Here is a 25008-nt window from a genome sequence, read left to right as displayed (position 1 = left end):
TGTCTGTTGCTGTTACTGGATTCCTGTGTGGCACCCTGTCACACACATATTTTCTGAAAAATCCTTTCACTAGGATCTTTCCTCCTGAGAAGCTGGGAAGCTTCAGCTTCTCCATGTTTTACTACTTTGGAATGTGATTTGGAGAATTGTTTACCCAGCATGTGAATTGTTTTTACTTGATGACCAATGACAGTCAGCTGTGTCAAGGCTGTGAGCAGTCACAAGATTTTTATTCATTCTTGTCCAGGCTTCTTGTGCCTCTTTTCTCTTTCTTTAGTATAGTTTTTAGTAAATAATTTTCTTTTAATATGAGATAATATCATAAAATAATCAGCCTTCTGAAATATGGAGTCAAGATTGTCATCTCTTCCCTTATCGGGGTTGCCTACAAATTCCACAGCACCCTAGCACAAGAAGGATGCGCAAACGAAGGAATTCAGAGCTCGCTCAAATCTGCATTGAAAAATTTTTAAGTACATCACAGTTGCACAAGAATTGTAGCCAGTCACGTATGCTCCAGAGAGCTCCTATGGTGATGGCAAGCTCTGGAGTTAAAATATGTTTGAGATGTCATATTCTATTCTCTGCCTGTCTGCTTCAGTAGAATTACTCTTGCTCAAAAATTTCCGTACTCCTTACTGTTTGTTTAGTAGCTTTATCAATAATATGTCTTTATAATCTAGATGGTCTCTAACTTATGTAATATTTGTATTCTCTTATCTTTCTGGTTTATTAAACTAATGGAGTTAGTGCTTTTAATGAATTAGTTTTCCTGAAGCATTAGGGTTGTTTTGTTTTGGTTTTTTTTAGGTTTTGTTTGTTTATTTGTTTGGGTTTTGTTGTTGTTTGTTTTTGTTGTTGTTTGTTTTGGTTTTTTTATTTTTTTGGAGAAGTCTGTTTTTCATTATGGGCTATTTTGTTGTCTTGTTTAAAGGACAGGTGTCTGCTAAGGAAGGTGAGAACTCCCTTGGAATGGAAACCTTTCCCTCCAAACTATTATAACTTTGAAATTACAGGGTTTTCAGGCAAGGGTATGGGGAAAGGAATAGCAGTTCTTTATTGTATATTTATGTGTAACAAGACAAACAACCCTGGCAGCAACACCAACCAGAACCAGAGGCAAACACCTTTTAGGATATTACTTTTAATTAAATATAATGTGTTGGTAGAGACTAAACAAAACTTTCTATTCTTTTGTAGTGTTGGAAGGGAGCATCTACAACTTTTTATTACTTTATATTGTAGGAAATCTCAAAATAAACCTGAGATTGACTTGTATTCAAGCTAAGTCATTAAAAAAAAAATTTTGAAATATGCATTCATAAATGCTTGTACTTTAATGGAAGGAGTTTCTTTAGAGAGAAAAATGATTTTTTAGTGTCATGGTGACAGTGATCTGTTTGTCAGTCTGACTGGGCGTTTTCCCTCTTGGTTGCAGCTTGTAGTTGTTTGTTCAGTTTTGGCATGTTGGTTCTGGAGTGTTGTCTTAGGGGTCTACTAGTGCCATCATCCAGTTCATGCATAGTCTATTAGACATTATAATTTCATACCTGTGGCCATCATAGGTATTTGCTATCAGTCTTTTCTGCCCAAGCAGAAGGAATTCAAATTTCTGGCAGCCTGGAATGGAAAGAAGGCAAAGCAAGGCACCAAGTAATGGATTAAACTGTTTTTTCAGTATTTTTTCCCTTTAACAAGGGAAAAAATAGAGAAATGCTTTCAAAACAACTACCCCTTTAATTTTGAAAAGCATTTATACCAGGGCTAAGCTCTGACACTTTCAAATTTTCTTTTCAAATTTTTTGTTTAGAAAACTAATTCTGTGAGCATTAATATTAAAAAAAAAAAATAACAGCTGAATTTAAATCAGAAGCTTTGTCCAGAATGTTTCATAGATTTCTTCAAGAATGTCCTCTGAGCATATACCTTCATGAAAAGTACATTTTGTTGGTCTTTTAGTTTACTTTAGCCTCTTTTATCTTCATTAAGGTAATTTCCTCTTTTTCTTTTCTCTCTCCATTTGAATTACACTGTTTTCCAGAGGTGAAGGGCTGGAGGGGACAGGGGCAACACAATTTTGTTGCTGCTATTGTCATTATTTTTTACTGATTGTTAGGTGATTATTGAATGCAGTTTCCACTAGAAATGTGTATTAATGTGGTTTTGGCTAATGTGGTGTCTTTCCTATCCTGTTTTGCTTTTATCAGGAAAACTAATCCATGATGGCAGGGGTTTAGGACCAAAATGGAGACAGAGGAGTTCTGTAACTTTGAATAAAGGGAGAGGCATCTAAGTTGCTCTCCTTTCCCTCTGTAATTTCCTTTTTAAGGTGGTGGAGTTATGTTCAGAGTGGCCTGGATGTGCAGATAAGTTGTTTGTTAGACTCTGCTGGTAAAGTGCTGCTGCACCAGCTGCTTTTCCTGTTCCATGCCCTCTGGCTTCTGAACCATCTTTGTAACCCTCCATTGCCTGGCCTTTGGTATGTTGAGGAGTCCTGTACAGAGCTGATACTGGAAGGGGCTGGAAAATAAACTTTGGAAGTGTTATGAAGCAGGCATTCCTTATCAGGGCAGGACATGCTAGAAGGCTGTCTCCTTCAATCCAATGTGTGTGACAAGACTTCACCACTAGGTATTTATCCATCATAATCATGCACATTCATTACAATGTGCTTCCTACCTAATACATAAACATCACTTCCCTAGAACTGATTTGCATGCATCTTCCTCCTACTGGAGGTCCTTATATGGACCTGGAGGGTCCTCTCAAGGTGCTTGTATTCACTGAATGCTTTGATATTACAGGCAACCTTTCCTTGAACTTTTTCTTTGGGCATGTGCTGTTGCTCCTTGTTACATAACTTTTCCCAAACCTCCCTGTAATTCTCTTTCTTTTCTCTCCCCTGGTTCCAGCTATATTTATCATTCTGTGCACGTGCCTTTGCATCCTTTTATCTTTTTTGCGCATAAGTTTTGAAGCTCTGTTCAGCAACTTCAGGGGGACTGAAAATTTATATTCTCCATGTTATTTACCAGGAGCACCCCAAAGCTGGATGCTGTTTGAGATGTGGCTGCAGGAGAGTCAACTAGAGAGGAGTAATCTCTTCCCTTGACCTCCTAGCTTCACACATGTCAAAGTAGCTCAAGAAAGAATCAGCTTTTGTTTCTGCAAGGGTTTCACTGCTGACACAACTGGGAGTCAACCTGTTGGGAAGTGCAGTGCCAGTTATTACAGCAAATAGCCAGTGCCATGAATTTCTAAATGAAATTGGTTTATTGGTTTCACCAGCAAAGCGAGGAGGCAGCTGTTCAGAAGAAGTATGCATGGCTTTGTCAGTTGGTGTGAACATGGATGGTTTTGCCGCTGGAGAGGTTTACAGTTTGTTCTGACAAGCAAAAACTTGTAAATACTGAATAGGCGACAGTTCATCATCAAACTTTGGCCCCAAGCTCCAGATACCAAATGCCTGCTAATTTAGAATTCTGGCTGTTATTAGAAGATCTTACAGGCACAGATGACTTAAAGAAGGGCAGATCACCTGCTGTAGATGAGCTGTGCTATTTTAATTTACTTTTAACCCAACACACTAAATTAAGTGGGCCTAAAAAGCTGCCGGCAATAAAAGCACTATTATCAAGTCATGTGTCCTACTAGTAGCAAAACAAAGAGAATAAATCCTTACCCTTCCTAAAGCAACCTTTCAAAGGTTGGTCACTAGGCCCACACACTCTGCTTGGTGTTTAGGGTGGGCTTTTTAGTCAGGTTTTACTGTTCTGAGTTGTGCTTCAGGAAATTTTGAAAGTTAATAGGTATATGAGGCTTCATGTTAAATGAAATGAGTTAATTGCAAATTAAAATTTTTGCAGTCTCTTTAGTGCCAGCTGTTTTTAATATTATATTCACTTTTATTTTACATCCTTAAAAACTGAAAGTATTTACTTTTTCCTCCTTGTATGCATTAACATATATAGACATGGTTTTCAAATTCTGAAATGGAAGAAGTAATTTAAAAAAAGTCAATAATCACTTCCAGGAAAACTTTTTGTGAATTTAACTTAGACTCTGATTTTGTGTTGGATATGTTTCCTTTGTATTTAATTCCACAGAATTTATTATAATGTTAATAATTTTATGGACAGTGCTCTAAGAAAGTGAGGCAAGTTTTGCAGTGCTAGAGAAAGTGTCTTTTAATTGCTGCCATAACTAGAAAAGTCAGATAAGCTTCTTAGCATGTAAGAACTATTTGCAAATCTGAAATGAAAGCTGCAAATTTCAAATGTAAATTAATAAGTTGGTATGAGATTAACAACATCTGTTAAACACAATTCCCTGTCTTTTCTTTCAAATTATCTAATTGATTTAACTGAATTTTAATTAATCAGGGTCATCTTGGTATTTCATATCTCTTACTGAAGTGTTTGAATGTGCTTGATGTGTTCAGTAGGATGCTTCATTTGTAAAAGATAAGATCAATCTGAATGCATTTATGATGGGGGTGTGTGTTCAGTGAAGGGAATTGTCAGGAAAGACCTTTTGTCACTCCTAATTTCTTGTGTGAATCTGCATGTATTAAGACGTGTCCTGCAGGATGCATTGTACTGCAGCCTCTCATGAACCTGTTGCAAATTAAATCTTTTTCCACCAAAGGTCAGAGATTGGTGGATGTTCCATGTTTTTATGAAAGGAGACACAGTATATATTTTAAAAAGTGACAAAATAAAGGTTGAAATGTAGTTGCATCTAGTTATGAAACAGAGCGATAAGAATGATGTTCTATATGAGCAATTCTGTAACTTAATGAAGTTATAGAACATTAATGAAATGCATTATGCATGCGGAGAAAAAATATCTTTATGTTCTGTATTTCAATATATTCCAATATTGAAATCTTAGTCAGGGGCAAAGATGAACATAGAAGAGTTACTTAGTTCTGTACATTTTGCTAAATTGTGTTTGTTGAAAGGATATTATTTTCTCTTTAAATAATAAGCTTTGAAAGAGCACGGGTAACTTTTTTTTTGGGTATTTAACCTTTAGAGTTTTTAAGTACTTAAGTTATAATCTCAACTTTCTCCCTGTAATTTAGGAAAACTGTAAAATTACAGATTTTTAAAATAGCTCTGTACACCTCCACAGCATTGAGCTGCCTACGTGGGCCTAATCTTCAAGTAGCTGAGTTGAGTTTGGTACAAAGGTTGCTGAAGGAGGTGAAAAAAAAGCGGTCTTTTTAACAAGCTTTCCATTGTATCCTGCTCCTTCCTCCAAGCAGCCTTTGTCACATGCTGACTCTCAGCAGTCACTTAAAGCTACCAGGAAACTGCACTGCAGTTCAAACACGAAAAAAATGCTCAGCTCCTCAGGATTGAGAGCTCTAAGGATGTGCAGAGGAGTTCTCAGGTGAGCAGTAGTTGTACAGCCACGAGCTGCCAAAATCAATGTGACTTTCATACATGGCTATGGGCAGCAAAATCGCGTCTCACTTTGTTTGTGGGAGCAAATAAATGTGTGAGAACAAAACCTGGCTGTTCCAGGGCAGACTGGCAGCTGGGGTTAAGGAGCATCCTCTGTTCTTCTGGGCATCCTAACTCATCAGTTCTTCTGGGTCTCACATCAGCATCCCCTGTGCCTCTTCCTCAGCCTTGTCTGTAACCTCAGATGTGAAGTCATCCTGATCTGTGTCTCACCCAAACGCGTTTAGGAGAGAAATGGATTGTAGCTCTGCTTCTAGATTGTGTTACTTTGCTTTGATTTTGGTACTAGTTGACTTTATGGGGCAAAGGGATCAATTTTAAAGCTTCCATTTTAAAAAGCTTGGGAGTTACATTGGAGTTTCACAGTGAAAAGTAGACCTGTTAAATAAGGAATGATAAGGAATAAATCAAGATGCTGGTCTTAGGATTCTGAGCTTGCTTCATCATGTGAAGATTTAGAATAGTCTAAGTTTTTATCTTGGTCCAGATGGAGCTACAATCTATGTGATGGAACATAAACACAGTGTGTTTTGCTGTATTTGAAGGAATCGCTGTTCCTTGTTTTCTTCAAAATCATTCCCACACAACAAAAGTAGTGTTGCTCATACTGAATAGAGGATACCAACATCTCTGGTTGAGAAAAACTGAAGATTTATATGGCTGAGGCTCCTTAGGATAGCTTGTTTGTTCAGTAAACATTTGTAACCATCTGGTGTGCTGTTTTTCAGTAATGAGATGACTGTGAAAAAATATAAACTTTTAAATTAGTGAAATTAATATTGAGATACTTGATTGGTGTTGTCATTAGTAATGCCAGAGGTTATGATCCCTTTCAGGCTTCAGATGCTTGAAACCCTATAGGCAGTGTTTTGAAAGTAGTAGTAAAATGCATGCACCTTTTCTGCAGAAGTTTTTCAAGATTTAAAAATATAACTTAAGCATTCAAATAACCCTGTGACAGGGAAAAGAATATCCCCTGCAAAAAATATCTTCTGGCACAAATTCAGTTTTTATTCAGTTTTACTGCAGCACTTTTCCCATGGAAATACTGTAAGCCTTAGCCAGGTCATTGTCCTGAGTACCTTCTGCCTACCTGCAATTCTCCACTGAAGTTTTGCTAGCATCAGGTTTTCAGCTGAATATAATCAACTTTACTAGAATTGAATAATAGGACCAAGGGCTTGGCAGTTGTTATAAACTAGGTCTGTCTCTGTAAATGAAATCTGGGGATAGGGTTGGAGGGGAGGGAGGAGGATTAGGGGTGTTTTTTCAGATCAAACTGGGAATATATAGAACAGTATTGGTTATGACTGAAAATGCAGTGACCAAAATAAGTGACTTTGTTTTCTGTCAGGAGATCAGTGCCTAAGTGTTGTTCAGGGCAAGGCCTCAAGCAGCACAGCGCACATGATGTGTACCTCATTAGCTGGCCAAAAGCTGGTGTTATGATTTGGCTTCTATAGAAGCTACTTCTTTTTGATGCTAGGATTTATGCTGGATTGAATGGGGGATAGTTACTGGGCTGCTCTTTATGAGGCTAGCGCTGATCCAGCCTTGCTTACAGCATTAAGTTAACAATTAATAGGGACTAGCTGCCAAACTTTCCTCATTTAAAATAAGGAGCAAATGAAAGATCAATTCTTTTCTTAACAGTACGAAAATTATCATCTGAATTTGTATTTCACAGAATGAGGCATAGCAAAATTTTTCTTTATGTTTCTAGTGGCCAAAACCTGAAGGCCTCTGAGAGTTTGCTTTATTTAGAGTCTTTCTAGATTGGCATAATATTGAGCATGCAATTAAATTGTGCATACTCACCTAAAAACCAGAAAAGCTTCTCATATTCTAGCTCCATCTTTCCTGCCTGACCTATCAGAAAGCTGTGAGTAGTTCAGCTCTCTGTTGGCTCTACAGCTGTAGTACAGCTCTCTTTTCTGGCTTTGAGCCACGTAGAGATTTGCCTCTGTAACAGGAATCCCCAGCATCCCCTTGGAAAGAAGACTTTCCAAGACAGAAGTGCTAAAAAAAAAAGGCAGCATCTAATTAAACCATACATTATTTACCTTTTTTTGCCTACTTGAGGAATTTCTACACTCATGTTATAATTGTTCCCATGCTCATGCTAGCTACCAGAGGAATATTATGTAGGAAAAGAAGTAATAAATGTAATTGTTGTAGAAAAACAAGTCTGTTGGGCTTTTTCTGCTAAGTGTATACATGTCCACTATTGCAGATGAAATGATCCCTGAACAAGCAAGGACTGTGTAACAAAGTTCTAGCTGGAAATATGTAGTCTAGAAAACTACTCTGTTGAAAAGAGAGGAAGGAATGAAAATAATTTCAGTAACTCAATTTAGTGATCCAATTAATGATGTTGGCCACGTGTTATTTGTGCTGGGTAAGCATTTGCATACAGCAGCAAGTGCCATCAAAACTAGCATATCACAGAACTGGACTCTGGCACAGTAGCAGAGTATGAATTCACTTTTCCAATTTTTAAGGTGGTTCATACCAATAACATAAGAGCAAATCTGCTGTGAGATTACTTTGCTGTGATTCACTTTCTTCACAGCCGAAGCAGCATGATATTAAGGAATCCATTTGAAATGACACAGGGAAATACAGAGTAAGAGAGAGCAAAAGGGAAGAATTTTCTTTTCAGTTGAGGCATTATGTCATAAAATAATTGCATTCTGTTTTTTTATATGTATCACTTAAATTTGGGCTAAAATTGAATGTCAGTATGTGTTATTTGTATTATCATAAATTTCTTTGGTAACAATGATTCATCTCGCCACACATAGTTGTCCGGTTTATCTCGGCTGTTTGAGGGGCCTGAAAAGGCCCGGGGTGGCCTTGGGGCAGCCCGCGTATCGAAGGACGAGAAGAGGCTTCAGTTCTTCTTTTGGTTTTTATGTTTATTAATTGTTTATCTAAAAGATGTTCTTTCAGCCGAACAAAGATCTGCTCAGCAGTCAGCCATGGGCACACTGTGCCGTCCCCCGGACCGCCACGTATCTTTATACCCCTAGTTACGTATACAATATTTATCATTTTTCCCCAATACCATCTATTGTTATAACTCGGTGTACTCTTAGTAATAACCAATCCAAAGGTGCCACCGTGGCCAAAAAAGATGGAGGAGAGGAGGAAGAAGAAGGAGGGCAGGACACACCCCAATTCCTCCATCTTACTCCTCTAAACCCCCCTGTACATAAATCCTAAACCCTGTTTCTCACCCTCTAATTAGCTAATCTTTCCGCCCTTCACCCCGGTGAGGCCCTCTTATCTTCATAAAGGTGTCGTCTCCCGTGTAGGGTCAAAGTCCTGCCACCAGACACTTCTGGCAACATTCCAGGACTCCCGGGCCCCCCAAGGGTGGTCTCGGGGGCCCTGCATCCCAGGACTCAAATCCTGAGATCCCACACATAGTGACTCCAGTGTAGATGAAAGGACCATTTCTCTTTGGCAACTCTAATAATTATGCAGTGGGGTCCATACTTACAGGCAGCTTATCCCTGTCTAGGAAATGGATCACTGAAGCCATCCAGAACAATTACAAAGTGTATGTCTTTATATATTATTCTGTATTACCCATTGCTGTGTCTAACTGCTGCAGATTTTTGTCTAATAAATGTCCATTTAGAAAGAACTATAACGGAGACTCTCTGGAAACCTTCCAGGTAGCACAACAGACGTGTGGCATTGTTCTGCTCTGAACAAGGCACTGTCAAGGCCCAGTGCCTGCTGTGTTCTCTGTTGGCACACAGCAGCCTTTTTATTAAGAGGCAGAGTTCTTTCTGCACATACTTATTTAAAGACTTATGGTATCTTCTGAGGCAACAGAAGCTTCCCTGTGTATAAAGTAAATTGTTCTGTTGAGCAGAGAAACGGTACAGTGAAGGAAACTAGCTACACTAGTGGACTTTGGTTTTGCTCTGTGTTGAATTAACTTGTACGAGGATTGTGAGTGTCAATGCTCTGTATTGAATCAGGAGGTGTACAATACTGAGTTTTTCTTCCATGTAAACTTAGGAAAGATACTTAATTTCTAGGTCTCTCAGAAACAACTCTTAAAGAGACAAATCATTGTCACAGCTGCTTTGTTCTAACTGACCCTGGAATGTTTGGGGTCTTTTTTGCCACATTTGTTTGTTGTTTTCTGTCACAGACATATTTTCTGAAAAATCCTTTCACTAGGATTTTTTCTCCTGAGAAGCTGGGAAGCTTCAGCTTCTCCATGTTTTGCTACTTTGGAATGTGATTTGGAGAATTGTTTACTCAGCATGTGAATTGTTTTTACTTGATGACCAATGACAGTCAGCTGAGTTGAGGCTGTGAGCAATCACAAGACTTTATTATTCATTCCTTTCTAGCTTCTGGTGTATGCTTTCTCTTTCTTTAGTATAGTTCTAATATATAATTTTCTTTTAATATAATACAGTATCATAAAATAATCAATCAGCCTTCTGAAACATGGAGTCAAGATTCTCATCTCTTCCCTCATCCTGGGGACCCTCAAACACCATCGCAGTTCTACAGTATTTTTTCACAAAGGTTACCCAACAGGTCAGAGGATTAAGAACATTAATTTATTTCCATAATGGTGAAGGGGAAATTTTTGTAGCTTTCAAAGGAAAATGTAAATAATTTACAGAATGGGATAGTATTAGCATCTGTATTTTAGTTCATTACATTGTTTTTTTAATAACTTCAAACCTTTTAGCACAGCATTTTTGTTTAGTTGAGGAGTGGCTTATTAAGTGGATTCATAATTAGCCATCTTTCTTTGTCATGATCCAATATGCTAGAGCTTATTATGTTATTTTGTTAATTTTTCTTTTGGCTATTTCAGGTATGAATACAAGCAAGAGCGAGACAGTGAAAGAGCACCCATTAAAACCCTCTAGAAGATCTATGCCATGCCTTGCCCAGTGCCAAACACATCCTCAGAGCCTGAGCAAGCATTCATCATTTCTGCAGCCAAACCGTGTGCAGCCACAGCTCCAGCCCCAGCCTTTGAGTGCAGGGACGTCAGCAGCTGCAGTGGATGTCGTGTCAGAACGAGGTAGGACGTTTTTCCCTTTCAGGAGTTTGCTCCTGCTCTGATAAACTGATTTATTTAGATATCTATGGTTTGTTGAAGAAATGTTTTTGCAGAAAACACCTACACATATTACATTAACATGTTCTTAAGTGAATCTTTATAATATTTTAAGTGAGTTTTAAACTAATTTTTATTTTTGTCAATGATGACGTTATTTCCTTCTCACTGGTAATAAGACAAGAAAGTCTTGCTCATTTATGCTGGAGAAAAGTATGAAAGTTTTTGTAGTCTGTCCTAGAGGAGAAAGAAAGAATAAATATTAGGCTTTAGGCAAAAAATGTCTTTATATATGAACATGTAGAAGGAGATGCATTCATTCACGAACAGTAGAATCAGGGAAGAGCTGTATGGAAAGAATGAAAATGAATGGAGAAAATCCTTCCAAATTTTAGCTCATGTGGGATAAGGAACTACTTTTATTTTAGGATTTCTAATTTAACAGATACACATGCCTTATCGGAGGAACTAGTATAGTTGGAATCCCAGTCACTGTGTGTCACCTGTTACCAACTCTTGCCATCCTCTATTGCCAGATGTGTGTGAAGCTTTGTAGAATAAATTAACTCATCTGGTAGTAGCTTTTGATAAGTCTGTCTTTAATGTTGATAGACACTAGGCATTAATTATTGTTCTTGTGTGTTATTTTATTGAGTTAAACTTCTCTTAGTAATAGAAAGTCTTCATTAAAGTTATCTTACTCTTTTTCTATTGATAGAAAGTGCTCTTCAAAATTTCAGTCCAAAATGTTTTATTTGAGTTACTGACGACTTTGAAAAGTGTTTTTTACAGTAAAGATTTTTTTACTTAGAAAATACATGTCAATGCTGATACAGATATTGCATTTATTTCAGCTAAAGTGGTGGAGACTTTGGAAAGCAACTTGCTTAAACTGTCTAATACAGAATACGGTGATCCATTTTCAGGTAAGTTGTTGTCTGAACTGAAACAATGACAAATTACTGATTCTTTGATTAATCGCACAGTATTTAAGTGTGGAAAGGCCATACTTTCCCTGAACTTCCATTTTTTTTGAAAGGGGAGACTAAGTGTGATTAAAGAAATGTGTCTGTCATAAATTTCCTGATACTGTCTCCCCTTTTAGGCTAAAAGCAGGAACTGAAGACAGAGAAGTGTCATATATTGAATATATCCTTTTCCTATAACAGTTCTTCATAAAATAATAATTTTGAACAAATGTACTTGAAATTCCTTTAAAGTTGTTATTATTCACTTATTTTTCCTTTATAGTCATGTCATTCACTATTATTGTGGCTGCAGTTCTGTTGTTGGGCTTTTTTTGATATTTTGTGTATTTGCTTTGGACATTTACATACAAAAAGTGTTAAAATTTGGGAAGCAAAAAAAAGGTAATGAAGAAAATAGCCATATTTGTAATGCTTTGCTACCATTTTGATATTGTAATTAAGTCAGAGTAAGTAGGGAAAAAGTTATTCTTAGAATCATCTTGTAACTGCAAATTGAATCTGTAAATACACACATGGGTAGTAATTTACAAGTTCCAGGATGAGGTAGTTGCCATCTATTTTACCCATAGAGACACAAAGATATTTCTGCACCTTGCACAACTACTAGGAAAGATATTTTTGCTCATATTTTCACAGTTGATGAACATCAAACTAGAAATCAGATATTCATGCTGAATGAAAGATATCAAGATATCTGCTTTCAGAAAGCTAGGTCTGCTCACCTCTCACATAATTTAGCTTTGAATTTTCTTGATCCCTAAAATAGATGATAGATGAGAGGGCTCCTCAAGGTTTCCTGGGTAGGTAACTACTGGAAATAGTGAAATTGATATTTCTTCAAAACCAGATATTCCAAAATCATGGCACAGAACAAGAATTTGGCATGAAGATCATATAAGAAAATCAAGTCTTAGTAAGATTCCAGTTAAAGCTGCTGCCCTTTCCTTGGGTAATTGGTTGTCGAGCATGGATACTAGGAGATTTTACTGTTATAATTTCCTTCTTTTCTTTTTTTTTTTAATACCCTGCTCTATTTGTAATATCTTTCTCTATTTTATTATGTATGTGAATTGCTTACACATACACTTGCTGATTTATTGTGTATTTATATATGTCAGCAGTAATTCTTTCTCATAATAAACGTTGCTGGTTTTCAGTTCTATTACTTAGTTTTAACCTGAAAAGATACATGGAAGGCTCAGCAGCTCAGGAGAAGATAGATTGATTCCTTTTAGTTCAAAATTGTGTTAAATTTTGGTGTGCATATTTCTTCTCTTCTGGCTACAGCTATGCTCATGGAAGAAAAGTATTTAAATAGTTGCCCTTTACTAACTTGATTGATGAATTTGCCCATGTTGGGTCAATCCCAAATTACATGAGTAAAATCTGTTAAGTTATTCCCAGTTATAGAAGTTAGAGAAATGTAACTGATTAGGTCAGTCAGTTATAAACAAGCAAGAAAACAGTATTAAAAACATTACTGCCAGAGGTCAGTAAAAAGAATTGTCTTATTTTTATATTAGCACTATCTGTTAGATTCATGAAGAGAAATAAGGGACAGTTAAAAGGTGAATGTAACAAAATGGCCTGTATACCTTCAAAATACAGTTTGTTGATCCTTAAGTATTGTGTTTATGTGGGTAAGAATTTGTCTCCAAGTCTGAAATTTTCAGTTTAATCCTGAGTCTGGATGTAGATGGGGAGAGGATGTAAAAAATAAACCTGAAAAAGGAATATTGCAACTTCAGCTTTGATCCCCAGATAGGTTAAAACAATGCGTTTGTTGGTACTCTGGCAGTTTGATGGAGTTTGAAAAGAAGGCTGTTTAATGGGTATCATCATCTTAGTGAATATTTTCAAACTGCTCCCCTGAGAACATGAAAGAAAGCAGAATTAAGTGAATGTGGTGAATTTTTAATTAGGCAGTGTTGTAGAAATGTAGGCCAAATGTCTTTCTCCTCTTCCTGAGTTGTTTGTAGACAAAATTATCTTGAACGAAGATTAACAGGCATCAAATAAAGAACTTCAGTGGAAAGCTTCACTTTTATTTTAGTTGGCTATAGCTGAGGCTGTCAGACAAGCTTAGTTAATGATCTTAATGGATTTATGAAGTAAAAAGTCAATGTATTACACCTTTGTTAATTACACATAAATAAATGGGATGAATGGGATCAAGGACATTATGGATTTGTGTAGTTTTTCCTCTGCCAGTTTTAGGTAGTCGGTAGTGGTTTTAGTTTGAGGAAGTGGTACATTCAATCCAAGTGATAAATATTGAGCTTTTCTAATGTATATTGTGAACTTTGAGGTTTCAGGCATACTGGAATGCCCCTCTTTCTGACCCACTCAATCCCCTGCCACTTCTGGTGGGAGACACAGAAGGTGGAGAGTACTGGGTTGAAATAAGAACAAAAGTAACGCTCAGTAGCAAGTAAAACATCACAAACTAATTTATTATTTTTTCAGTTCTGTTTTTTTCCCCCCTTAGATTAATTATGAGGATTTGTGCATAATAACTCATCTTTCTGAGCAGGACATGAAAGCTTTCCTAGATAATTAACAATTTTGCTGTGACAGATACCTTGTATTCTGAATTTATCATGAATCCAATTACTACAGAGTTTATATATAAAAACCAATGTATTTATATGCTATGCTGCAATACAGTGAACTGACAAATGAAGAGCTGAACTAAAATTAACACTCCAACAAAGAATCATAACTGAATGATAAAAACTACTTTTCAATGCTCAATTATTGAGGTGTTTGTAAGTCAATTTTGTGATGTTATGATAAGTTGAAATGGGCATATATATATGTATAACCTGTCCAGTACATACCATGTTTATATAAAAAGAGGGACTGAAAGATCACAGAAGATATGATTCCAGGAAACCAGGTTCAGTTTCTGCTTCAAGAGAAATGCGGTGTTTCCATTATGCCTTCTAGAGTAATTTTATCCTAAGTTTGTGGTCAGTGCCTACATAAATGAGGGTGTCACATCTGTTGTGGTTGTGTAGTGAGGTGGCTGACAAGCTGCATGAGAACAGTTTGTCCTATACCCAGAGCTGTCCAGCTCCCATACTGGAGCTGGTTCATGCCTGGAGAGCTGGCAGTATGGATGAAGAAATTATGTAATCTGTTCAGTGCTCATGGGAACATAATAAGGATTAGTCTTTGGACTTAATATGCAGTCCAAAATATTGATGTGCTTTAGGCATTTAATCTGTCTCTAGCAGTTTTATGCACCATTTTAACTCATCTAAAGAGCACTAATATATGACTGACTCCCTTTTAAAAAACTTAGAAATATTCTGTGTAACAGTTACCACTGTCTGAAAGTTCATAAAAAATTGTACATTGAGGAAGGTCTTTGTCTGTTGTGTGTAGGCACAGGGTGAGTGGTGATTGGAGTGGGGCTGTGGCTGATCCCCAGTGGCTCCAGCTGTGCAGGACAGGTGAATGCCATTGAAGGTGAGGAGCCAGGGAGTGCCCAGGAGTGCTGAGCAATCACACAGGGAGCACACAGGTGCAATGCATCAGCATGAGGGATATAAAAGGTTGGGCCGAAGAGCAACAAGCAGCAGGTGCTTGAAGCTTCCTCTGGTGTAGGTTGTGGCTCCAGAGTTGTTCTGGTAGTTATGGTTTTTCATATCTAAATATACATACACAGGTAGGTGAAAACCTTTCTATGTTATCTGTATAAGATAGTGTTCCAGGTGTACAGGAAAATAAAATAAGACCTAAATCCATCACAGTGTCATTTATCTAGGTGTCTAGTGATGTTCTTCTTCATGATTTTCCTAGGATTTAAATTAGGACAAAAGGGAATTACTTACTTGACCAATAATCTCTTTCTTACTAAAGCTTTGCAAAGCCTATCCTTAAATGTGTAAAGGCTCAAAGGATTGAGTAGAGTTGTTGTATCAAAGTTTATGAAACAGAAACTATTTAGAAATGTTTATATTAATTTTTCTTTCCATAACTATGCCACTTTTCAATTGAAAAGCATTTGCTACCAGACACTGCTGGGTATATATAAAATATATTGCTGGATTGCAGGATACAGAGAAATCAGAACAACTGCTTTTTATGTCCTGTCATAAAATTGAAATGCAGTTTTGGCCCTTCAGAAAAGTATGACAGTAAGAAAGGTAGCCAAGCAGTTAAGACCCAAAAAGATTCAAAATGTGAACTTAGTTATCTATTTCTAAACTAAATGGTTCTGCATTACTGTGTAAAGGATTTCCAGAAATGAAATTGTCTTCAATGTTTTATCATGCAAGTGACATTATAGGGCAAATCTTACTGTCATGTGTTAAGTGTTGCCAAATTATGTGTCAGGAAGCATTGATTAGTTTTTGTGATTGTTGGGGGTTTAAGTTTCTTTCCTTTTGCTCCTTTTTACTTATAAATTTTACTTATAGAATTTTTTTCCATAAGTTGCTAGGACACATCAGCAACTGAGTACTTGGGAAAACCAAAGAAGTGGCCAAGCCTCAGGGGAGGAGAGCATGTGTTTGCACTTGTTTTGTCCCAGAGTTTCTCTCTGATGGGGGGAGATAGCGCAAGAGTTGGGCAGGTAAAGGACAGGGCTGGGGTGGCTGCTTGGGAGGGAATTGACTGCTCCCGAGCCCAGCCCAGACCTGCTTCTGCTGCCCTGGGGTGAGCCTCTGCTTGTGAGAACAGCCCGTGAACATGGTCTTTGAGATGAAAGACTTGGTAAAAAGATGAATGTTTAAATCTTTCTGCTGTTAGTAGGTACTCTGGAAACTCATACAGAGAGGTCATGTAAAGGGTCATGCAGGTTGTGTTTGTGTCGGTGAGACTCCTGTAGCTGAGAAGCTGTGTTGGGTCTGTGTGAGCAGTGCAGCTTCAGGGCTGGCTTCTCTGAGAAGCTGCTGGAAGCTTCACCTGTGTCTGGTGGAGCCAATGTCAGCAGCTCCAAGACAGACCTGCTGCTTGGCAAGGCTGGACTCATCAGTGGCTGTGGAAGTGCCTTTGGAGTAACAGATTTGAGAAAGGAGAAAAAAATACACAAGGGCAACTTAACTGGAACAGAGATTCTCTTGCAGCCTCTGGTGAAAACCATGGTGAGGCTGGCTGTGCCCCTGGAGCCTGTAGAGGTCCATGGTGGAGCAGGGACCAGCAGCTTACAGCCTCAAGGGGCTTGTTCAGAGCTAAATAATATTCCCCTTTTTACTGTATTCATAGCATTACATAGTGGGAGAGTACTTTTATGTATAAAATAAGTCATCAACTGCTGAAAGATAGAATAGAAAGTATCTTTGAATTTTAGAAAACGTTTCTTTATAAATACACTTAATTTTAAGGGCTGTTTGGGGTTTTTGTTTCGCTAAAACAAATTTTGACTACATTTCAGGCAAAATAGCAGACGTCTCTAGGTGAAAGATTTTTTTTTTTATAGAAGAGAGATGCTGCAATTTGAAATATGTGTCCTTGAAAGCATAAAAATGTTTAGCAGGTGAAGTGCATTGAGCACAGAGGGAGAACTTATTCATAACTTCAAATTACTTAAATTTATAAAGTTGCAAAAGTTTTGCAACTGTTTTTTGTTTTTTAGTACTAGGTGTACTCATAATGTCTAATCCTCTAAAACTTCCCTCATTGAAATAGACTTTTTAATATAAGTATAGTCTTTCTTTCAGCTTAAATGACCTAGTTTAGGTTTCATAGGCCTGCCTCTTCATTTTACTGGCTCCTAAAACTAAGAGCTCAAACCTAGGCATAAGTCAAATATGCAAAGTACTGTTTCCTACTTTATATACCTACCTGAATCCTTCTTTTACCTACATTCATTTTTGTTGAGCAGAGAGTAAGTTGTATATGAAGTTACATCATTGTTTGAAATAAATAAAACTCCTGAATTAGGCACATTGACAATAAAAAATGAGATGTTTTCTACATTAAGAAATCCCATCACAGATTTACCATGGTTAATATCGGTGTTAGAAATTATCAAGGGTACATTTTGTATAATCATTATGTAGTAACTAAATTGAGGAAAAAATAGCGCTCAGTAAATGTTCTGGTTTTAAATATTTTAATATGCGAAATGTTTAGGGTGCGTGGGTAATTGTGGTTGTTTTTCTTAATTTCTATAGTAATTAGTGTAGAGAATTTAACTGAACAACTTAATGAAAAATACTTAAATGTTTCAGATGAACATTTATGAATTTAAAATCCATGAAATTCAAGATTGTGGTTCCCACAGCAACCACGACTTTTTTCTTGGCTTCTATTTAGGGTTCCAAATTACTGAGCTAAATGCTGTTCCTAGTCCACCTGACTTTTCCCATGTTGATATGAAAGCTGAGATGGGAACTTGACTCAGGATTTGTGGGTAAATTTTCTGTCTGAATATGTTTCTTTTTCCGATTTGGCCAAGATAAAATTGTGTGGCAATGATTATTCCGTCTTTTTAATCTTTAATATATTTTTTCAAATCTAGCCATTTTCTAACATGGATTCAAACTTTACAGTCCAGCACTGCACAGGCATTGCCCTTCATTTTACTTCTTCTGGGTGTGTAGGGCAAGAATTGTCATGATTTTTGATGGACAATATGGGTGATCTCTGAGGGAGGTACTCAGTTTCCTGCAGCTCTGTTATGGTACTCAGCTAAGTTTTCATAAAAACTTCAGCTGAGCAATTAAAAGCAAATCCAGTGAGAAAGCAAACGTTTTCTCCATGAAGATCTCCTACCACCATCCTTGAACAAGGTACACCTAATAAAATGTGTTCTGAGGCACTTACTGCAATATCTGACTGCAGGTTTTCAAATGGAATATCTGCATGTGTGTAGGGGAACTGGCATTTCAGTTGTTTGTTTAGATTTAAAACATGAGATGTTCCTCTGGTCTGCAGGCTGTGCCGCCTGTTTGGTGAAACATCCTGAGCCTCAACAACTGTGACTCAAGCAGTTGAATATTCATATTACTTTGTTTTTTAGAACTATTGTAAAGGACATTATAGACTTTTTTATTTGAAGGGTAATAAAAAAAACCATTTCTGTTGGCCTTCTACTAAAAATAGCAGACACTTCCAGTTTAAGATGAACAATGTAACATTTCATGTATCAAGCTTTAACAGGAAAATAAGTGCATTATTAAAATGTGTACACATAAAATGAATATTCAACTGTGGCTGTAATAATGCTGTTTGTTTCTATCCATTATAATCTAAAATGAGCCCATTGTTTTCTTCTGATTTTCCTTCAGATGTAGGCAAGGAAAAAGATACATACACAGATGATTCAGAACATGGGAATTATGATGCTCGTACAGATCAGTCATTGCTTATTCAAAATAAGCTCACCAGGCAGAAAACAGAACCTCGAACTAAATCTTCTCTAAAGGTAATGGACACAAAATTCTATTAACTTGTATCAGCTGTCAGAATGTGCTTAAATATTTTTAAAATGCAGTTTCTAAAGCAACATATGTTGCAGCCTAAGTAAATAGGCGTTTCAGGTAAGAAATTTAGGTGGCTCCCAAATTGTTGAAAATGATTAAAACTTGTAAAATAATTTTAGTTAGTGGTTTTAAATAACTTTTAATTATTTTTTTAATTAATCATAAGCAATGTGTTAAGTCTTAAATCACTTTTAGTTAGCATTTAGCAAAATTGTCATGAGCTGCTATTATGGGAACACAATTGCATAAAATTACTGAAATTAGTTTTGTTAAACTGAAATTATTTTTGTTAAACTGAACTTGATATGCTTCAATGAAGAAAGCCTGGGAGAAGAGAGATATATTGTTGAAATTGGATACAAGGAGTGCAGGATTTTTGGATCACAAGGTCATTTTGCAGAAACCAGAACATAAAGAAGAGACTAAGTATGTGAGCTGGAGAAAAGAGATATTAAAAATATGGACTAATTAGGATGTTCCAAGAGAACTAAATAAGCAATTGAGCATAGAATATTAATGAAAAAGAATGATGCAATTTAGAACTAATGAACACAAATTTCTTTGTTTGCTAAAAATGTATAAATAGGTTAAAAAGTTTTCTACAAATTTTTATTTGGAGGTTGGAATTTTGCCTTGCTTGCTAACATTAAGAAGACAGTGTTAGAGTATTTTATTCATCCTGATGATTTTGGAAGGTGTTAGTAACAATATTATAGTTTGAGTGACAGAATCAGTGAATGGAATTCTCTGTACTAAAATCAAGCAAAATTATATAAAATCAAAGATTCTTATGTGTTTTATTGACTCATCTAAGAGGTAGTAGCCTTCTTTCAATAAATTTATATTGCACAGAATTTAGGATATAGGATTCTGAACATGGAGTGGAATTCATGTTGTCTGGAAGGTCTCAGAAATTCTGAGAGTGTAGAAGTATGTTCATGTAGCAAGTGGTCAGTCAAGAGTGATCTAGATAGAGTATAAGATCCTTCTTCTAAGCAGTATCAAAATGATATCTAGACCCATTAAAAGAGAGATGAAACTCACTTATGTGTAGGTGAGTGTAGGAGTGTTGTCAGAAACCTCAACTGGAAGGCAGTGGAGTTTTCAAGCGCTGGAAAAGCCATCTCATCAGATAAATCTGGCATGCTATCTTGCTTAGTAATTGCATAATTATACTATTCATCAGAATGCATTTTCTCCAGCACTTAATCCAGTATAATGTCAAAGAATTATGGTGGATTTTCTGTTTACAAAATATATATTTTTTAGTCATACTTTCAAGTAGGAGACCCTTAATTCTCCTTTCCATTAAGCCTAACTGCTTGCATATATATGACAGATGACTTAACCTCAAGAAGTTCTGAATAATTTCTTCTTCACACTGTGGAAATAGTGAATTCTGCAGCACAGGAATTTTTTTTTACTGTAGCATCAGTAATCCTGTATTACAAATCTCTAGTAATGCTTGAATTACTGTAAGCTTCTCTGCTGTACTCACAGCACATGTGCTGTTCTCTTCAGGAGACCATTCCAGAGTTGTTTCATGGCTGGTACCTGTGGCACTTTGTGGTTTTGGCATTGAATTCATTCTTTACAAGGCCTACAACAGCTCTAAAGCTTGTCATACTCATCATCATTGCTGCAGTATTCTGGAACACAGGTAGATGTGTCCTCTGAGGCTTCATTTCATAGGATGCTTTTAGAAAGATCTTCTATAGTAGTGGCTATGTAATAATTTTTAAATAGGCTTACAGGAAATTTTATTTACAGACTGGGAATCTGTGACATGAAAATGAAACTTCAGCGATTATATATTAAATCCATATGTCATATATGTAACCTTTTCTGGTTACATTTTAATCTAAACTGTTGCAATGAGAACTTCTTGTATCCAAAGATTTTTTTGTCTGTTTCTGCAAAAGTGGCTGAACAAAGACAAATAATAATGGGTGTTCTTGTTTGATTTTGTTGACTAAACAGACAAAGCCTTTTATGTCAATTGTGGCTGAAAAGGCAGAAAAGCAGTGTGGAGTCTGTAGAATTTAGATCCTGTTACTGAGCACTAAATAGTTTTAATAATGGGTAAGGCTGCTGCCAAAACAATCTAGTAACAGATGCTGTACTGTCTGTCTAGTAACAGGGATTTCACTGTGCTAAAGCAAAATACTTTTTTTCCTATTTCCATGTGAAATAGAAAATAATTACTAGTTGCATTTTTTCCAAGCCCTGCATTCAGGATGGTTATGAAGTTCATAATCAGCCAGTAAGCTAACTTTCTTTCAAAGTTTAAAGAGGAGCTTTATATTTGTATTAAGTTTAAACAAAAATACACTTTTTATGTTACAGTCTTTGTATGTACCGAACTACTGAGCAAACTGATTCAGAGTTTAAAAACAGTCTTCTCACAGTGCCTCTGGCTTTTAACTTTGAATATTTCTTTTATCACAACAACTACTCTGGAAACTTCCTTCTCCATTTAGAAGGACTGTTTCAGCAAATGAGGTGGTTTGGTTTAACCCTTGCTGGGTTAAACCCAAAATTTAAAACACAGCCCTGTACCAGTTACTGTGAAGTAAATGAACTCTATCCCAGCAAAAAGCCACACCTGAAGCAACCAGGATTCTCCTTCCCTTCATCTTTCCCTGCTTCCACAGGAAAAAGGCAAGGGGAATTTAGATTAGCCTTAGAAAGGAATTTAGTCTTAGAAAGGTTTTGCCTTTGGATTATTATAGGAGTCTTTGTGGCAATTAGTTTAAAAAGCCTTAGGCAAATTTCTTCCCCATATAGATATAAAACTAGCAAAAGAAGGCTTCTAATTCTTTGAGACTGCTGAAAACACAGAATACTGCAGTGCAGCTTTACAGCTGGTAAGTACTCTCACATATTTGAAGTGTAAACTGATCTGCCACAATAAAAAGGTCTCCTCAGTCTGACCAGATAATGAGAATGTGAAACACTGCATTGACCAGGAGTACAAGGATAAAAATATATTCTTCTTCTCTACTTCTTAATGTTTCTAAAATTTTTGCTTGTTTTAGAAGGGTTGTTGTATTCCTGAGAGATTATGGGGAAAATTGCAAAAAAATTTGTCTGCAATTACTTGTTGGTGCCATTATCTTTCTCAGCAATAACTTGGCTGGATGCTTCAGCAGTAGTGAATGTGTCTTGCTGACATGATGAAACCCAATACACTTTTTTTTTTTCAGGAATTGTTTAGTTTTCAGCTTACATGCGTGATACCTCCATAAATCTGATTCTTGTTATTACATTTTAAAGCTTTGAAAAATCAGAGAATTGTCTTAGAGCAACCAGATGCCAGTGTATTCGTCTACTGTTCTTGTTTGCATGATTATGATTTATAACTGATAGTTTCCTATAGTGTGGGTTGGTATATTTCAGAATCCACAGATTTCATGCTGAAAAATTGTGTGTCACTCAGACCCATGAAAAAGCTGTCATCATTATCCATCTCTGCCAGCTTCTCATCACCAGCTGCTCTTGAAATTGCACAGAAAGTACCACTTTATGTACGTGGTTCTCCAAGGGGTCTCACAAGGAAAAATGAGGCCAACAAGTGTCTATTGAGCAAAAATGAGTAGTATCTGCTTTGCAAGGGAAATGTAGAAAAAGAGAAGGTCCCTGGGTGAAAGGCTGATACTTGAAATGCTCTAGTTTCCTTAGGAAAGGGAAGCAGGCTAAAACAGACTTTATCTTGAGTGGAAGGCAGTGTTTTCCTAGAGAAGTGGCAAAATCAGTAGCAGCCAATTCTTTACCTATTGCTATTGCATGTATAGTAGCAAGGTAGGAATATTTGAGAAATTGCTCTTCCATTTCCTTTCATTCACTAGATCACTGTTACTGTCTTTGATCCTGTAAATATTTTATCTAGGTAATGCATTTTGCTGTCTGGGAAGGTAAAGAAATAATTTTTGGAACAAGGTTTGCATTATTATCTCTTGGATTCAGGAACTATGAAGAAATGCTACCTATACAATGGCCCAATTTACTGCCTTTTTCTGGTAGTCCAAAAATGCAGTGTAATAACACAGAAGTGAATAAAGCCTAAAAGCAATGAGAACAGATAAAATCCTTATCCCAGAATGGAAGGATGTGGTAAAGTCCAACAAAAGTTTTCTTCATGCCTGTGCTTTTAGTGCTTGGCTCTCATTTCCTGTGAGGTTTTATTAAAGAAAAAAAGCCAAAAAAGCTCAGAAAATATTTCAGGAAATTCGGGGTAAGTGGCAAGTAATTTCAACTTATAGACAAAAATGTTTGAAAAGAAATATGTAAAGAAGAATTTTCAGTGGTTATGTTAGTATGCTTCTTAAGACATCCCTATTAGACCTCAAGAGCAAAACAGAAGAGGTTTTATATTAAAAAGCCTCCTTGTGTCTCCAAACATCCTCCATTGCTGCTCCCTCATATGGTAATATTGAAAAGACTTCCTTCAGAAATTTTGCATATCACCTAACCCACTCCTTTCCTGAAGTCAGATATGTTTTTCATAATATATACAAATGCATTTTTCATGCTTACTCTATAAGTCTGACTAGACTATAAAAGGAAAAAAAATCATCTGTGAAGAAGCTGAAGTAATTGCTAAATTAGTAAATCCTAAAAGGTTAAACTGCAGTTTAATTAAGAAGGTCAGATATTTCTGGAAGTCTTTGCCTCCACAGAAAAAAGCTTTGTTCTGCCCAGCAGTGTAATCTCAAAGAAATGCAATAGTGTAGGTAATTATGGAAGCCTGTCATGTTGTCTTTGATGCCCAGGGTAGTTTGGATGTCTTTGCATATGCAAATATGTCCCCAGTTTTCTTTCCTAGGTTATTTGCACAAGAAGAACGCTAAAGCAATATACATTTGAAATCATCAGTCTGGTTTTGAAATTAAGTAATTGAAAGGATGATTCTGGTAAATCTGTTTATGGTTTATCCATTCCTACAAACACAAAATGATGAAGTCTAACTTAGATGTGTGCTTGGAAAATTTCGCATAAAGCATGCCTTAGATTATTCTTAATCAGAGTATGTTTTTAGAATGTGAAAAATTGGTCTTGTACTATTTAAAAACACTTCACAGCTAATTCCAAGTAAATTAAGAAGTCTAAAACTTATTCAAGTCCCAGCTTTGATTTTTAAACATCCTGAAATAAAGCAAGCATTATTTAGGTATCCTACTTTTGTTCATGGGAATATCCACTGTACTTAGCATCACAGATGTGTTTATTTCCAGAAAATACTTAAGGTGTAAGATGAAGCATAAGCTGTGGATGTGCACACTCACCACTTAATTGGTGGCATCCTTTGTTGTGAGTATTACTGAAGATGTTAATGCCAAGATCATGGTAACAGAGTTTAGGAGAATTAGTAACCTAAACAAATGGGATGTTTTTCATTAATCTTCCAGTAATTTTTCAACCTATTAGCATCGTATGAAGATCAAGATCATCAATATATTATATTCAAAGAAAGTTTTCTTTTATTACAGAGAACCATTCTTCTCAGAGATAGAACAGAAAAGCTGTTCATGTAGATGTTTCAGTTTCAGGTGGTTGCCATGCTGAAGAAGTTAATGGATCAGACTTGACCTCTGTCAGAATTCCAGCCCTAGTTCTTCAAATTGTTTCCATGGCTGCTTTTTCTTACTTCATGATATAAAAGCCCTGAATTAATCTATTATTATCTCTGAAAGTTGTCTTAAAATCATGAAGAGGTACAGAAAACTGCTTTTCCTTGACATCCCTCTAGAAACCAGTGTGGTTTTGCATTTTAAGTGTCATTCTGCTCTTCTTACTGTGTTCCTAGCTGATTTTCCTTGCAAGTGTAGACAGCAATAGTGAATATGCATGTATACATATCTGTGTGTTTGAGAGTGTATGTATATACATATATACACACTAATACACATAAATATATGTATATGTATGATAATCCATACTGGCCTTTTTGGGCTCTAAGATACCATATGAATGTATAAAACATCTTTTTTTTTTGGTGCTTTTTGCAA

General features: G+C 36.4%; 1 protein-coding gene across 5 annotated transcripts in view; it reads left to right on the top strand.

Moving 5' to 3' along the window:
- The window catches only part of ANO3 (anoctamin 3), a 92044-nt gene that overhangs the window by 7397 nt on the left and 59639 nt on the right, over nucleotides 1-25008 (top strand). For 3 of the 5 annotated variants that reach the window (XM_026796598.2, XM_005492319.4, XM_074543761.1), the window contains exons 2-4: nucleotides 10327-10539; nucleotides 11430-11501; nucleotides 18806-18942. In XM_026796598.2, coding sequence (XP_026652399.2) covers nucleotides 10327-10539; nucleotides 11430-11501; nucleotides 18806-18942 — 422 coding nt within the window. Of the gene's footprint in view, nucleotides 1-9915; nucleotides 10041-10326; nucleotides 10540-11429; nucleotides 11502-18805; nucleotides 18943-25008 lie in introns of those variants that run through there. The other 2 variants (XM_074543762.1, XM_014270821.3) reach the window with 2 other exon arrangements.

Source organism: Zonotrichia albicollis, chromosome 6 (assembly GCF_047830755.1).
Source record: "Zonotrichia albicollis isolate bZonAlb1 chromosome 6, bZonAlb1.hap1, whole genome shotgun sequence".
NCBI lineage: Eukaryota > Metazoa > Chordata > Aves > Passeriformes > Passerellidae > Zonotrichia > Zonotrichia albicollis.
Note: the sequence above shows the minus strand (reverse complement) of the source record. Positions and strands in the feature narration are given on the sequence as shown.